We start from the raw sequence: 16,649 nt of genomic DNA, 5'->3' as shown, positions 1-16,649 counted from the left end.
AAAAACAAAAACAGCTCAAATCTGCGTGTTATTGTTTGTTTAATTAAAAAACATTAGTTGATTCTCTGTAAAGTTAGCCAAAGTTTTTGAGAGCCATTTATAGATGAAAGTTGCAGATTAAAGAGTTAAAGTTGATTACTATTATTGAACAGCTAACAATTAATTAATTAAGCGACTATTTTCTTAACACTTGGATTTTCTCTTGTATGACCGTCTTCTGATGACATAAAGGACAAAATGAGCGTTATAAAGGTGAAACTTAAAAGTTCTCATCTCATATCAGAGCCTGTTTGGACCGTTTTATGGCCGCCATCTTTAATTCTGTATAAAAGGATAACTAGAGGCGCCCTCTACTGGATGGCGGCCAAACTGCAACACTCGTCAGTCGATTGGAACTACTGTTAGCATCCCTAACTGCCAGGGATGCTAACATCCCTAAAACAGTAGTTTTTTTTTATCTGAAGAAAAAAGAAAAAAAAAAAAACAGACAACCACTAAACCTCAAATAAAATTTTATTGTAAAAACCGAATAAAAGTAACAGCATGTTGAAAATAAAACTAAGATGAGTTGTTTTCAGCTACATCCCATACAGAATGAACATGAAAAGGACAAGCTAACCGACGGTGGTCAGGCACTTCAAGGAAAAGAGACAGGAGAGCAATCTGTGAACAAATACATACCGTTCAGAAAGAAGCAAAACATTTAAAAGGAGAATACAGCAACATGATACTTTGGAAGACAGCTGGCCAGATTTCACATCAACACAAGGATACAATAATTTAAAAGCCTCTAAACACAATCTGGAACTTTACATTGTTCTCATGAAAACACAAACTAGCGCAGGAGCGTTCAGGTCTATTCTACGGCTTTGCTTCCCACCACCAGAGGGCGCCGTTCCACCTCCGTGACGGCTGAGTGGCTTGAATCAGTAACGGGACGTCCTCACACAGGTGTAACATTTAAACATGTTCTACAGTGGATTAATAGTGCATTCTGCAGAGGCTGGCCTGCAGGTCCTACACTGAATATGTAGCTGCTTTTTAAACACAGATGTGTCCGTTTGTGCTGACAGCAAAGATCACAATGTATGTTTGATACTTATATACACTCATTACACTAATACTTTACATCAAATCTCTATATTTTGTCATCTAGGTGCTTGATGTGTTAATGCTTTACATTCAAACCTCCAACCGTTTTCCTTTCAGGGGTCGATGTGGGCAGAGGAGTGCATTAGCTGGTCGATCGAACTGGAATCACAGGACTTAAAAACCGACACAGCTGTTTAAACAACCACTGGTGCCCATTCGCTTGGCTTGCGTCCGTACTGGGAGAGGAAAACAGTCAGGTGAGTGTTTATTTTGATTAAAACCATTCATATTTAAAACCAAAAGTTATTTTTTTTATTCTGAAAGCTTATTAACGGGGATAAATGGTGCAAAAAAGCTAGCTTGCGTTTATTAGCAGCTAGCATTAGCCTCCTCAAACATTACCCCCGTTTTTGGTCCACGTACCAAACATTTACCCACCTAGCTGTGTTTAGTTTCACTTTGCTTTAAAATTAGCAACTTTGAAAGGAAGAAATATACTTGTGGAAGTCTATATTTGAATTTTTTTGCTTCTTCTGGCTTAAATGTCTAGTTAAGTTGTTGAATTAAGCCTGACGATCTTACCTGAATATCAGTAAGCTCCTTGTAGAATCTCTTTGCGAGATCTGGACCGTTCTGCATTGTAGGGATCTGATAAGTCTGGAAAAAATACAGAAATTCAAAGAATCTGGCCCAAAGAATGACAAAGTAAAAACCAATAACATTTTAAATTTCCACGTACCTTTCCTCTATAAAGGAGGCTTCCAACGGGACAAACGACGCAGGCGGTTCCGGCTCCAAAAACCTCCAGAATTCTTCCAGCATCCAAAGCTTCAAGAAGCTCCTTCATCCCCATCTTTCGCTCCGTCACTTTAAAATCGCCCTGACAGAAACAAACAAGAAAAACGAGGAATATTATTATTATGCACTAAGACTGTAAGTTATGGAGAATTTCACAAAAACACCAAGAATGTGAATTAATTCGCTCTATTTAGCACAAACGTTTTGCTACGTGGGCCAAAATCGAAGACTCAAAATTTGTTGAGGGCAAAAAGAAAAACATAAATTCAAGCAAATAAAAAAGCCTTATATTTATTGTAGGTCCAAAACTTGAACAAGATTTTTACGACTGTGTATTAAGGCCCTATTAGAAGGAGGGAAAAAAGACTAAATGCCCTCCAAAAACTCTGAAATTTAGTGATTAATCACAGAAATTTGATAGAAAAAAATTTTTTTGGGTGAATTTTCTCAAAATTTCTGATATAAAAATTTTATGAAATATTTTTCACAAACTTTTAAAATGTTAAATTTTTTTCTTAAATTTCTCAAATTAAACTCAAAATTTCAGATTTTTCTCAATTTCTTTTTTGAACTCAAAAATTCCCTCTTTTTTATTTCTGACTGATTAATCTAAAAAAAATGTTACATTTGAAATTTAGTAGAAAATTTCTGATATTAATAAAAAAAAAAATCAAAAAATGTATTAGATTACTCAAAATTATTTGAGTTTTTTACCAAAAATGTTCTTTTTTTCCACTATGGTCCTAAGACACTGTAGAAGATTTTGCATGTTTGTTGTATTTAAATGAAAGACGTGTAGCTTTCTGCTTCTGTTAGGTTCAATTGAATACATTTATTTTCAGTCATAAGAACAGGATTTTTGTCACTTTCTTTAAATGTTTTGCTATATTTATCCAAGTTGCAGAAAGAATCAAAGCTGGTTGGTGCAGCAAAGTTGGTTTTTCAGTAAAAGTTTCTTGATAAATTTGGTTTTCCTTTTGTTAAAACTTTGTTATAAAACGTTAAATACTTTGCAACAGTTGTAACAGTTTCTGCCCTGATTACAAATTAAAAGTCTCCGGGCCCAACTGTTTCATTTTTGAAGCTAAATAAAGCTCCAGCTTGCATCAACTGGACTTGTTGTTGAGGAGGATGTTGTCTTCTCACCCAGGTTCTGCCCAGGTCCAGCAGCGACTGCCGGGTCACTCCTGGCAGAATAATGCCGTCCAGAGGAGGCGTCACCAGCTCTTTCTCTGCAGACACACAAACAGCTGATCGATTTCCACCAATATTCAATAGATCCAGCATGAGGGGTCAGCAGGCGTCTCACCTCCTTTAGTGTTGGTCCAGTAGATGAAGAGGTTCATGGTGCCGACCTCGGTGATCTCCTCATCCGGGCCGTAGAGCCACAGAACCTGCTGGCAGCCCTGCTTCAGCGCCTCCGTCTGCACGGCGATGGTCGGCCCGTAGTTACTGGACACACACACACACACACACACACACACACACACACACACACACACACACACACACACACACACACACACACACACACACACACACACACACACACACACACACACACACACACACACACACACACACACACACACACACAGATGTTTCTATTATAACAGCTGGAATATTCACGGCTGCACAGAATAATCAATTATTGGGATCATTTTCAGTTGCAGCTGCAGTTTTAGCTGCATGTCCGTGTTAAATAACCGTGGAAACGCAGCGATACGCAGGGCTGAATCCCTTTCTGCTCCCCCGGCTGATGAGAGCTGCTAAATCTGGATTTGGGGCGGACGCATTCCCCACCTTCTGATGGGAGCGGAGTGGAACCGGCGTTCGGTTACGTAACAATCTGCTCGTTCAGCTGCTTCGCTCCCGGAGTCACATGGAGGCCTGAGCGACTGCAGGAAGTGAGGAGCAAAAAGCCTCCAGGCGGAGAAACAAGCGTCAGACTCCAAACTGACTCCAGGTCAGAGGAACCGAACGGAAAACTCCCGACTGCAAGTCGAGGCGACGTTTAGAGACTTTAACCATCTGAGAAAAAGGCTCAGATTAACTTTCTGCCCATGTAATACAGAGAAATGATCAGATTACAGATTAACGTCATCGATTAATGGGTTAATCTGAAGTTGGTCCATCTTATCAATAAACTAACAATTAATTGATAAGTGTCAATTTCTTTAAAAAACTTCAGAGCAAACGGAATTCTCCCGAATTTAGCATATAATAATTTATATAATAAATTATTAACAATGTATTAAGTAATAACAATAACTAATAATTAATAACAATAACTATTATTAATAATCAATAAACATAATTTGTAAATACTTGGTGAATAAAAAAAACTTTTCAACTTTTGAAAGTCAAATCTTAAAAATGTTCTTTAAAAATGTGGAAGTTTCAGAGTTTGAAAACTCTAATTTTGAAATCAATTTTAGACATTTTCTTGAAAAAATTTGGATATTTCTGTGTCAAAAGTAAAAAAAAAAACTTCTGACTTTTGAAACAAATTTCTAATAGGCTATCTCAAAATTTTAGATTTTTTGATCACATTTTTAGCTTTCTAATGTCAAATTTCCGATTTCTAAAAGTTTTTATTATATTTATTTTTTAGAGAAAAATTCTGATCTTTTTTTTTTTCCTAACTACAACGGCCCAATACGCTGTCGTTGATCTTACCCGGCTGTGAAGTTGGAATTTCCCATTTTCTGAGTCCAACTGGAAGGCAGCATGAACAGGAGGATTAAAAACTCACCCCCCCATCTTGAACTCCCCGACTCCTCCTTTCCAGGCTCGGACGAACGCCGGGTCCGCCAGCAGAGAAACCGGGTTGAAGGAACCCGTGGCGAAGTACGGTCCCACCGGGCCGATGATGACGAAGATCAGCGCCTTTCCGGCTCGAGAAACGCCAAGAGACGGCTGGACGGGGAGCAGGACGCCGTTAGAAAGGCAGACGGCAGAGCAGGGGTTGTTCACGGATCACCAAACTCACCTCAGTGCCGATAAACGTGGGGCGGATGTAGAGGCTGGCGTCCTGGGAGAAAGGAACCCAGTCCTGGTCCACCTCCACCAGCTTCTTGATGCACTGCAGCAGCTCGGTTTTATCAAACAGCTGGAATGGAAAACACATCAGAGGATCGTCCTTAAGATAACTCAGATTATTAATCCGATTGGTTGATTTGGTTGGATGTATGGTTGGATGACCGTTCAGTGCAGAGACTCACAGGAAGGCAGCTCCTCTCTGTGGTGCGATGCATCCTCTCCATGTTCAGCATCGGCCTGAACAGACGGATGTGGTTGTCGACGCCACGGAACGCCTTCATGCCTTCAAACAGCTAAAACAACAACAAGACCAAAAAAATAAACAATTAGGATGAAAATCCATGTTCAGCTCCGTGTTTCCTCTCCTTACCTCTATGGAGTAGTGCAGGGCGGAGGAAGCCGGGTGCAGAGACAGGTTCTGGAAGGGTTTGATCTGCGGCGCCTCCCAGCCGTCCTTCTCGGACCAGCTTATGGTCAGCATGTGGTCGGAGAACCGCTTTCCGAATATCAGCGCGGACGGGTCGGGCTTGGGTTTGCATTCCGGGTTGCGTTCGATGGTGAGGTCTGCGGCCTGGAGGCGGACCGGAGGGAGAGGACGGACGGGACGAGAGCAGAGCGGAGCAGAAAGACGAAGCCACGAGGAAGACAGTGATTGTTTTTGAGCCGGTATTGATAGAGCATGCTTTACACAAACACATCACAGATACGGGATTATAACGGAGTCAGCTTGAGACAGGGGCGTCCGAGGATTCGGCCAGAAAATCGTCACGTTAAAAGGATTTGAGGGCCAAAAAAATGTCTTTACCTTCTCACACTGCAGAAAAACATCTCACTACGTATATCTGTGTAGTTTCTACTGCAAATATCTTAGTTCACTTGAAATAAGACGAAACTAACAAGTAACTTTCCAGCAAAAATAATAGAAGCTTGTTTTACAATAATAATTCCTTAATATTGTTGAAAAAGTACGAGTTCCACTGGCAGTTTTGTTTCCATTTAAAACATTAAATAATCTGCCAAGATTCCATATTAAGGAATTATTTACCTAAACTAAGCAAACATGTTGTTGTTGAAAAGTTACTTCCATGTCACTTTTGCACGACGGTGTCTTAAAGCCACAAAACTCTAATTTTGAGATGAATTTCAGAAACGTTCTAGAGAAAAACATTGAAATTTCTGAGCTCCGAAAGTGAAAAGTTTGCTAGAAAAAACTCAGAAATTTAGATTTTTCTCTTTGACTTTTGACAAAATTGATCAAAAGTCGACTAATTTGTTTGAAAATAAGAAATTCCGAAGTTTTTTTTCTCAAAAATTTTAAGTTCTTTTCAATTTTTTTACTTTTCAAACTCAAAAAATTCCAAGTTTTCTAGAAAATTTCTGAGATTAATCTAAAAATTTTTTACATTTTCTCTCACTTGTTTTGGTGCTAATCCGCCTTCTTAGCTTTCTTGTTTCAAGTGGACAAAGATATTTGCACCAGAAACTGGACAAAAACTACTTGGTAAAAAGTGTAATAATGAAATAAGTGTGAAATATTTTCACTAAAAAAAATAAATAGTCGGATTAGTTGTTGGAAAGTGATGTGTAAATTATTACAGATGTAACAGTTTTGCAGTTTTGCCTCATAAGAAATTTAGCTAATTTTCAAGGCATCAATTAGAAAAAAAATAGAACAAAATTTTGTCAATTTTGTGCAATAAAATCATGATTTAGGCCACTTTCTTAGAAAATGCTTAAAGTTGAATAAACTCATTAAAAGCAGCTTTTGAGTAAAACCAAGAAATGTGGCAATTTAAAAACAAAAGATTGGTGTTGCTGCCAACATTTGGACTCCCCTGGCTTCGGTTCTGACTGGTTTGGGTTTAATTAAACTGGATTAAATAATCAGAAACAGGAAAGGGAGAGAACAGGTGAGAGGAGGAAATAGCTTTTAAACATGAGGAAGCTTCTTTTTCCCCGAGGTTCTTTGTAAACGACAACAGAACGATGCCCGTGCAGGTCTTACCCGACTGGAGTTTCCTAATTACCTTAAAGGAGCTGGCGAATCGCAGGGCGCCGAAGGAGAAGGGGAGAGTCTGAACGAGTCGTGCATGGAGCGCCTGCAGACCGAACGACAAAGATTTTACCAGGTGACCTGCTGCCTTCTTTCTATTAATCAAGAAACAAAATGGCTGACACTTTGTCCTCAGTTCATCTGCAGGACAGGAAACCAACCAGAGCCGCATGAGAAAATCTCAGATTCATTTTGTTTGGATCAAATTTCTTGCTTTGAAATGACAAAAATTTTTTTTTAGAAAGTGGCTTTTATTTCTATCATGCCTGTGAGTTGTGATACAGAATCCAGGATTTGAGAATTTTGTTTAATTACGAGAATAAAGTCATGATAAGAAGCGATTTTACCAGAAAAAAAAGTCTTAAAATTACGAGAAAAAAGTTGCTTTAATGAGAAAAAATATAAATTATCCAGATGTGACACATTTTACTTTCTATTTGGAAGTTCTCATAAAATTACGACTTTATTCTTGTTAATTTAATACTCTGTCATAGAGTTAACATGGATTCAAAGTTCAAATAAATAGAAGCGGTAAAACATGTTTGCCAAACAAGATGGCCGCCGTGGAAGCAGCGACAATAAATCAACTGTGAACAATGGAAACCAAGCTAATCTGCACAATATATAACATTTATAACAACCGTATAATTAGACATGCAATATGGGACAATATGCTACTAATGGGCTATTCTTACAAAACTTAACTAATGTGTCAAATTTTTGCAGATTCAAAACTCATTTTTAGTGATTAATGCACCAACTTTAAACCCACACAAGCTTCATTTTTTATCCTTCACTGTTTATATAGTGAGAAACTCAGTTTAGCTCTTGCATAACAGGTTTTGTTGAGGATTTTGTCAATATTTGCTTATTCTTGCAGCTCTTAACCAGCCTGTAGTTTAGTTCACTTCTAAAAACTAACCAAAGGACGGCGAAATACGACTATACACCAATTATTACCAATAGAAGATTTGTTTTAGGGAAATTAATGCAGATTTTTCTTCTAAAACTCTTATTTAGCCAGGTTGGCTTTTGGTTTTATTTACATTCAAATGAATCTGAAAGCAAAAAGATGAAAAGTTTCTGTTTTCCATTTTTGGAAGATTTTATTAATTTAAAGTGCTTTAAAGCATTGCGCAATGATCCACGTGCAACCTGATGATGTCATTCAGTTATTAAAAGATTAGGACCGCCTTTTACAAGCTCAAGAACACAATAACCTACATGGACACACAGAACAATTTCCTCCTCATGGTTTTATGGTTTTAGGAATGCAAGGTCAGAGTGTGATCCATTCAGTTCTCCAGCAGAGGTCTGATTCTAGTGAGAAATGCAGTGATTATATGCATGATGAAAGGATGATGCAAGTTTTGTCCTTATTGCCTCATCTGATGAGAGTTAACACAAAGCAATAAATCTGGTGACAAGCCTGGAAACGGAGAAAATCGGACAAAAATAGTTAAATTCATGACTTAACCAATGCAAAAACAACAAAAAACGGGAAATCGTTGTTGCATTTTTATTTTAGCAAGTACGGGAAGCAAATACAGCCCGAATGGCGAGAGAAAATTCTGAATGAACCTTCAACAAATTGTCGAGTCACTAAAAACAAACAAGTTTTCAAGTTGTGCAGAAATATAAAATGTGTTTAAAATGGCACAATTAAAATATTAACTAAACAAAAACGCCGAATTTGTTGTCACCTCTATACATTTTATTTTTAACCTTTAGTTTGTTGTTCTTACTTTTATTTTTAGGACGAAGCTTTATTTTAAACTTTTCTAAATGAAGTCTGGTGAGGGATCTTCCCCGCAGTCGGACTCCCGGCGCGGGAACGATCCGATCTACAGCACGTCATGTCCATCTCCTCTCCTCTAAGGTTACTGATTTATTGCTCAGTTAAATAATGTTTAACTGGGGTCATTAGTGTAAACAGATAAGAGACATATCGATCAGTGAACTCTCTCACCGTTCGGAGGGCAGCCATCTCCTCTGCGCTGATAAACCGAGATTATTCGCCCGTGTGGAAACAAATAAAAATCCAATTCAGTTCCGCTCGGACGGACGCGCCAAATTCCTTCCAGAACAACTTGTACTAAAACAATTATGCATTAATAAAATATTCCTATTTTATTACACTTTAAAATTTCTGGTTTAATAACTTTTAAATTATTTTTGCTGGCTTTGTTTAAACATAAAAACTTAAGCAATAAATTACAGTATGAGAATTCAGGAAGTTACTGAAGGAGTGGCAAAATCCTGGGATCTGATTGGCCAGGAAGAGCAGAGTTTACTGTAGGTCAAACTGCTTATTGTTGATTGGCCGTTCAGGAGGGGAGGGGAGCAGGTCGTGTTACGGTTGACCTGCATGCCAAAGAACTTAAAATATTTATGTGTCTGTTTTTATTTCATCCATTATTACATTTTCCTACAGCGTTATCCATAGTGAGGTTTGGAGGGGTGCTGGTGCCCATCTCCAGCGAGACATTTCACCCCTGGACAGGTTGCCAGTCCATTGCAGGGCAACACTGTTACACTGTTTTTATTTAACAAAAAAAAAAGAGGTGTTTGTTTTTGTTATTTGCATTAATCCTGTGGGGTCAGAGACCCTCAGGACGGGATCTGACTCTTGAAGCCGTAGTTGAGTTCAGCTCCTCCGCTGAGCAGCAGGTCGATGCCGGTGCAGAACGTAGCGTCTGCGGCCAGAAACAGAGCAGCCAGCCCGCACTCGGCCTCCGTCCCCATCCGACCCATCAGCTGTTGGAGGAGCAGACGCACAGGAAACGGGATGAACACGGCAGGGACTTGTTTCTGGAAGCCCACAGCTGTTCGTTCCCACAGCTGCTGCTAAGCTGTAAAATCCGCTCAACTCACATATAATTAAAACATCTCAACTTAGACAAATCCACAATTTAGGTTTAAAAGGAAAAAAATCACACGTTCAAGCCATGAAGTTAAGATGACAGATTCCTAATCTGCTTTTAACAACTGAAAAACTAAATACACTGCAAAAACACAAAATCTTACCAATTATTTTTGTTCTGGTTTCTGGTGTGCGACGGAGTATTAGGCCCATACTAACAAACAAAATCAAATTATGAGAATAAAGTCATAAAACTACAACTTTATTATCGTGCGACTTTACTCTCCTGTTGTCGTCGTACGGCTTTATTGTTGCACGACTATTTTTATGCAACTTTATTATCATTCTATTGTACTATTCTCACAATGCTATGACTTTATTCTCATACAATATTATTCTCATATATATTTTATTATTATTATTTTCTTAGTGTGGCCCTAAAACTCTGTCATACTAAACGCACGACGTTTTTCCCAAGTTACAAGTGAAACAATGTGCCAGTGGAGCTTGTTGTTTTTATTAAGGAATTATTTGAAAAGTTACTTTTATGTTAGTTTTGTTTTATTTCAGTTGTACTGAGATATTTGCAATAGAAACTAGACAAAAATACTTGGTGAGATTTTGTGTTTTTCCACTGTATTCAGTGCTTGACCTCTTCCATGTGTCATCATGTGAAAACAACAAACTTCAGGGATTTTATGAGACCGAGACTAAAATAAAAGTACCTCAATAAACATGTAGATTTGAATAAACAAACTGGATTTATTTAGGAAGGATAGCAAACAATTTTTTAGATTTGAATTTGTATTTTGAAAACTTTAGTTTTCTTACAATTCACAATTGTGCTCTATTTAATGTTGGTTTATTAAATAAAAATGTAGAAAAGTTCAACAGTTCTTAGATTCAGGAAATAACAAATGCAGATCTTTCATGAGAAGTTGACCTCTAAATACTTCGGTTCAGATAAACATTAACTAGTGTCGTCAGGTGCTGATCTAATTAGCATTTCATCATAACAGAGTTGGCAAAACTCCTCCTGCTGGTTCTAACAATTAAAGTGTTTCATTTCACAGACCGACTGTAGTGAGGCGATTTCTTCATTACCACAACAACAAAACCCAGCCGGCCAGAACATCCACTTCAGCTGCTGCTTCACAACAGCAGGAATCGAACTGGTTACCGACATAACCAGCACCGAGTGCGTTCCCCTGACCTCACCTGAGCTTTTTCCCCTGCGTGGACGGTGGCTGCAGCGTCGGCCGTCTGCACAGCAAGTTCTTCCCACAGCGGCGTCATCACGTTACCTGGAGAGATGCTGCAACACGCGTCAGACACTAAATTAAAATTTTTAATTTTTTTATTACCAAAGGTATTTGTAGGAGCACAAATGCATTTTGAAAACTTTACATCTTCCGGTTTCTAGTGACAATTTTCATTTATTTTATATTATTGTGTAAGTAATAAATGATAGAGATCAGATACTTTCTGTAATTTTAAGAGATTAAAATATTTTCCAAACTAGGCTGTTCTCCAGATTAACAAAACTTTTCTATTTTTAATTTTACGGCAATTTTTTTTAGATTATAAATATAAAATTTCCAGGTACATAAATATCACAAAATTTAAATACATACATATTATAAATACATGCAGATTATATATGTGATATTTATAAGGATTGAACATGTATTCCATCTTTGAATCCACATTTCTTAAATTATGAAGATAAATTTGTTAATTTTGAATATTTATATTGCAGTGATTTATAAAAATCATCTCAATGCCTATATAACTAATATAATCTTCACAAGATTAAATATATTGTAGTGCTTATTATGGCATATTTAAATCCTGTTCCTTCTTTCCTTTACAGTAAAACGTAAAAATTTATTTAAAAAAATAGCATAGCATTTTAAAAATACAAAGATATTTATCATCACATTTATCATTCATCATCACAAATACAGTCCGACTTCCTTCTGCAAACTGGAATATCGCTGAAGTTGGGTTTGGCTCACCAGTTCACTCTCACTTTGTGTTTACTCTCATCCACAGCCATCGCCTTTGTCATGGAGATTATCGCCCCCTTGTGGAGAAAGACGTGCATTACAGAGCAGTTCTGACTGCACTTAAAAAGCGTCATCTTGACACTTTTACTCACTTTAGTGGCGACATAAGGCGCAGCATCTTTCTGACCGATGGTCCCCACAAGACTGGAGATATTAATGATGTTTCCGTGGCGCTGACGCAGATACGGTAAAGCAAACTGCAGGGAAAACACATTCAGAATTATGTTTTAGCTTTTTATCTTGTTTATTTTTTGAAACAGAAACATTCTGGAGTATATAAAAGTTTAATATAATGGTAGCTATTTCAACAGTTCCCAGTCTTCTGAAAGGTTTTTGTCGTTAACTAAAACTAACAAAATAACAAAAGCTGAAACTGAGAAAACATTTCACGAACCGAAATAAATAAATCAGAACTTAATGGGGAAAAACTACAACTAACTGGAACAATATCGTGGGTTTATAAAACGAACTAAAACATACTGAAATTATAGATAAAATAATGTTCATTTTCGTGTTTATGAATCTATTTATTAGCCTTTAGACTGATGTAAATTAGATTTCTTTCCCGGCAACAGTTTACGTCAACTGTAGGCAAATTACGACACTTCTTCCTCCGCTAACCCACAAAATAACGACGCCAAAAGTTAAGTGAAAGATATCTTTTGGTTGCTCAACAATATTTAAATACTTTTATAAATTGTGTCTTGTGATGAGTATTCATCAGTGTGTGCATTATCACAATATAATAGTTTGACATTTTAGAATTCTGCACTTAAAAATTAATAAAAGTAAAACCAGAAATTACTTTGGATGCTAAGAAGTAGCTAACGAGGTTCAGATTCAGCAGATCCCTGAACTCCTCTGCTGTGGTTTCATCGGTGGGTTTGTGAGGAGGATCTGACACGGAAGATAAAAAATAATTTAAAAAGCAACACAAACTCAGACTTTTCTCTTCCTGTTGTTGATGTCTTCCGAAGGAACAGACTCACGCCAGCCTGCGTTGTTCACCAAACAGTCGATGTGTCCATGAAGCTCCACGGTGACCGCAACCAACCGCTGAAAAGAAAATGGCCTATGTAATAGAGTAGATATGTAATAGAGTAGATATGTAATAGAGTAGATATGTAATAGAGTAGATATGTAATATTTATTGCCCCCCAGTGGGAAGAAACACTGACGTTCCTGTTCTAGGAATAGTTTTGGTATGCCAACTCATTAGGACGTCTAGAGCTGACGTCTCACACTGAAGTGGTTATGTTTTGTTCGCCCATTAAAAAGAAAGAACCCATATCCGCATCTCCTTTCTCTGATTCTTCCCAACCCAGGATATCACAACTGGCGACGAGGATTTTAAAGATTTCCACGGCGTAACTGAGACGTAAGGGAAGAAACCGTATTTAGTTGGGGTTTTTTCAAGGCTATGAGAGTTAGCATCGAGAAGCTAAGATGGCTATGCATGTGGGTTGTGTGGATGAATATGATGAATCAAAGGGAGATTTTGAGTCATATTTGGAGCGTTTGGACCAATGGATGTTGGCTAATGATGTTCCGGATGAGAAGATAGTTTGCACTTTTCTCTCTGTGATCGGAGCGGATACATATAGGCTGCTAAAGAATCTTGTGTCTCTGAAAGTACAGAGCACAATGGAGCATAGAGCAGTCTCTGTATAACAATATTTGGATGAGGCACTAGTTGCCTTGCAGCAAGAAGGTTCTGGGTTCGATTCCTGGCCCTGGTCTTTCAGCATGGAGTTTGCATGTTCTCCCTGTGCATGCGTGGGTTTTCTTGGGTACTCCGGTTTCCTCCCACAGTCAAAAAACTTGACTGTCAGGTTAATTGGCCTTTCCAAATTGTCCCTAGGTGTGAGTGTGTGTGTGTGTCTCTGTGTTGCCCTGCGACAGCCTGGCGACCTGTCCAGGTGACCCCGCCTCTCGCCCGGAACGTTAGCTGGAGAGGAACCAGCAGCCCTCCCGACCCCACTAAGGGACAAGGGTGTAAAGAAAATGGATGGATGAGGCACTGAGAGATCGTCCTGTTAGTGGGCTGCAAACTACTGTCAGAGAGAGACCTTACTTTTTCACGTGTGTGTGAGATTGCAGTGAACATGGACTAAACTATGGAGTTTTCTGGACACCATGACCCTCATCAAGTAAATGCCCTGACGAATGCTCGACATTTTTCTAACAGAGGGTGGAAGGGACAGAACATAAAAAAAGGAAAAAACTAAAATAAAGAGCTGGACGGGATCTAAAAAAGACACGACATCAAAGCAACCATGCTATCGATGTGGTGGAAAACATTTGGCAAGCGACTGCAGATTTAAAAATGATCGGTGTCATGTTTGCGTGCAAATAGGGCACATTGCTCTTGCTTGCAGGAATAAAAAAAGGAGACGACGAACTCAGTACACGGAAACCCACAACGATGCATCAAAAAGGAATGATGAAGCCGAACTTTTTGGAGTTTATCCAGTTTACTCTGTCACTTCCAGTAAAAAAAGATACACAGTTGATGTTTTACTGGGAGACAAAAACACCACCATGTTGCTGGATACAGGATCACATCTCACCCAGTTCCCTATAAAACCAGCAGTCGGGTTAAAGCTGGAGTCCTACTCAGGCCAGAGCATCGCTATGAAACACAAAATACTACCACTGATCATTGTTCAGGGAAACAGGCCATCCTTGATTGGACGAAACTAGTTAAAGGAACTACAGCTGAACTGGAAACAGATCTTCTCAGTACACAAGGTACTAGTGCAAAAAGATGCAAAACCCGGAGTACAGGAAGTGATCCAACGCCATCAGGCAGTGTTTTCAGATGATCAAGGGATTTAAGGCTAAAATCCGCATTAAGCCAAACATTGCACCAGCTTTCTTTAAAGCTCGCCCAGTTCCTTATGAACTAAAGGAAGCTGTAGAAAAAGAGTTGGACAGGTTGGAAAAGGTGAACAGGATTTCAAAGGTTGAGAAAAGTGAGTGGGCATCTCCCATTGTTACGGTACCAAAAGCTGACAAAACAATTAGGATCTGTGGTGACGACAAGGTCAGTGTCAATCAGTGCACTGGAGAGGAAAGTTATCCACTTCCTAATGCTGAAGACCTTGTTGCTACTTTGGCTGGAGGAACATCATTCAGTAAACTTGATCTTTCCCATGCCTACCAGCAGTTAGAGTTAGATGAAGAGTCAGAGAAGTATCTGGTTATCAACACCCACAAAGGTCTGGACAAGTACAACCGCCTCAGCTGTGGCGTTTCCAGTTCTCCTGCTCTTTTCCCGTCTGTGATGGATCCGATTTTTCAAGGGATGGATCATGTGACCTGTTTTCTGGATGATATTCTCATCACTGCTTCATCTGAGAAGGAACATTTGCGGAGGGTGGAAGACGTTCTCACACGCCTGGAGAAGCACGGTGTGAGAGTGAAACTTGCAAAGTGTCGGTTCCTTCTGAGTAGTGTGGAGTACCTGCGACCTTGACAAAGATGGACTGCACCCCGTGGAGGAAAAGGTTGCAGTCATAACAAAAGCACCAGAACCAACAAATGTCACTGAACTGAAGTCCTTTTTGGGTCTATTTTTTAGTAATTCTTTTTAGTAATTGATTAATAGAACAATTATTCTGGCAGTTAATTGGATTTTAAAAAGGAGAACTTTTAATTTAAATATTACTAGAATAAACTCCTACAATAAAAAAATAATTTTTTTATAATCTCATAATACTATGACTCTATTATATAATATTTTGAATTTATTCTCGTATTATTTTTGACCATATACTAGTATGACTTTATTCCCGTACATTATTCTCGTACTTTTACTTTGTTCTTGAAATTTTATGACTTTATTATTTTCTTAATACTCCGTAGTGCGAATGCACTCATCTAAAGAGTAATTAAAAAAACGGAATGTGTGCATCTTCATCACGTTACCTCGATCTGGTCTTCCTCGGTGACGTCACACTCCACAAACTTGCACGCGCCTGGTCCCAGCGTGTTGAGCTCCGTTTCCAGAGCTTCACCTGCTGCAGCTGCAACACACGGTGACACATTCTGCAGCTATTTGTTGGCGTTGCTGTGCGTTTTATTTGCGTACTTTGCAGTTTTGCACTGCTCAACACCGACCTCCTCTTGCGCAAAACACCACTTTGGCTCCATTTTCCACTAAAAAAAAAAGAGACGCAAAAATAATAAGTGCTCCATTTCTGTTTTGTGATCTTAGCAAAAACACAATGTAAAAACAAATATCCACAATACCAAACGCTTTGACAATCCCTCTGCCGATGCCTTTGGACCCTCCAGTGACAATAACCACTTTGTTTTGGTAGCGCAGCGGCATTTTGGTGCGCCAAAACTGTCAGGCAGTGCGCAGGGTTTATCTGCAAAACACCACAAGTTATTATTTGATCAAAGTTTTAAGCTGACTGCACGTCTAAGTCCTCTGCTTTGTCAAATATTGCGCAGCTGCCACCAACTGTTTGTAAAGTTCAAAGTCCCACAAGAAACTCGTTTTGCTCTGAGGCGTTCAGGTGTTCAAGAAACGATCGGAAATTCTGCAATTCGCTTCAAAACCCAAACATTTCATGGAAAGCGCAACTTACTGCTACATACGGGATCTTGATGACAATTTACCTTAGTTACTTTATTAATGCAATCATAAACGTAACTATATCTGACATTACACTGTAAAAAAGAAATCTATTTAATTGATTTTAAAGAGTTTTTTAAGATAATA

At 38.6% G+C, this 16,649-nt stretch overlaps 2 protein-coding genes across 7 annotated transcripts; both read right to left on the bottom strand.

Moving 5' to 3' along the window:
• Positions 1-495: 495 nt before the first annotated feature.
• On the bottom strand, positions 496-9,123 carry bcat2 (branched chain amino-acid transaminase 2, mitochondrial). The gene is made up of 11 exons (XM_008416430.3): positions 8,955-9,123; positions 6,960-7,031; positions 5,303-5,503; positions 5,115-5,225; positions 4,883-5,002; positions 4,646-4,809; positions 3,200-3,342; positions 3,037-3,122; positions 1,832-1,972; positions 1,675-1,749; positions 496-1,328 (listed from the first exon to the last, which is right to left on the bottom strand). Exons 1-11 carry the CDS (start codon positions 8,970-8,972, stop codon positions 1,287-1,289), a joined length of 1,173 nt encoding a protein of 390 aa, XP_008414652.2. The 5' UTR covers positions 8,973-9,123; the 3' UTR covers positions 496-1,286.
• On the bottom strand, positions 8,489-16,435 carry hsd17b14 (hydroxysteroid (17-beta) dehydrogenase 14). 6 transcript variants are annotated; one of them, XM_081610286.1, is made up of 9 exons: positions 16,172-16,435; positions 16,040-16,078; positions 15,848-15,967; positions 12,907-12,973; positions 12,723-12,814; positions 12,010-12,114; positions 11,867-11,934; positions 11,067-11,163; positions 8,489-9,742 (listed from the first exon to the last, which is right to left on the bottom strand). In XM_081610286.1, exons 2-9 carry the CDS (start codon positions 16,070-16,072, stop codon positions 9,596-9,598), a joined length of 729 nt encoding a protein of 242 aa, XP_081466412.1. In that variant the 5' UTR covers positions 16,073-16,078; positions 16,172-16,435; the 3' UTR covers positions 8,489-9,595. The 6 variants fall into 6 exon arrangements, with proteins under 6 accessions (XP_081466412.1, XP_081466413.1, XP_081466410.1 ...); XM_081610287.1 differs by having other exon boundaries at positions 12,907-12,989; positions 15,848-15,945; positions 16,172-16,434; XM_081610284.1 differs by having other exon boundaries at positions 15,848-15,945; positions 16,172-16,432.
• Positions 16,436-16,649: the final 214 nt, after the last annotated feature.

Source organism: Poecilia reticulata, chromosome 8 (assembly GCF_904066995.2).
Source record: "Poecilia reticulata chromosome 8, P_reticulata-male-v2, whole genome shotgun sequence".
NCBI classification, from domain to species: Eukaryota; Metazoa; Chordata; class Actinopteri; order Cyprinodontiformes; family Poeciliidae; genus Poecilia; species Poecilia reticulata.
The sequence above is the reverse complement of the archived record's forward strand: the minus strand, read 5'-3'. Positions and strand labels throughout refer to the sequence as shown.

Bases quoted from the DNA above. Each gene is read 5' to 3' on its own strand.
- hsd17b14 (XM_081610284.1), bottom strand. From the start codon at position 16,253: ATGCCGCTGCGCTACCAAAACAAAGTGGTTATTGTCACTGGAGGGTCC. The intron at 16,079-16,171 runs GTATTGTGGATA...TTTTTTTTTTAG, and splicing joins AGGGATTGTCAAAGCGTTTG to TGGAAAATGGAGCCAAAGTG. The intron at 12,974-15,847 runs GTAACGTGATGA...TTTTCTTTTCAG, and splicing joins CCGAGGAAGACCAGATCGAG to CGGTTGGTTGCGGTCACCGT.
- bcat2 (XM_008416430.3), bottom strand. The intron at 4,810-4,882 runs GTGAGTTTGGTG...CTCCCCGTCCAG, and splicing joins CCACGTTTATCGGCACTGAG to CCGTCTCTTGGCGTTTCTCG. The intron at 3,343-4,645 runs GTGAGTTTTTAA...GTGTGTGTCCAG, and splicing joins GGGGAGTTCAAGATGGGGGG to TAACTACGGGCCGACCATCG.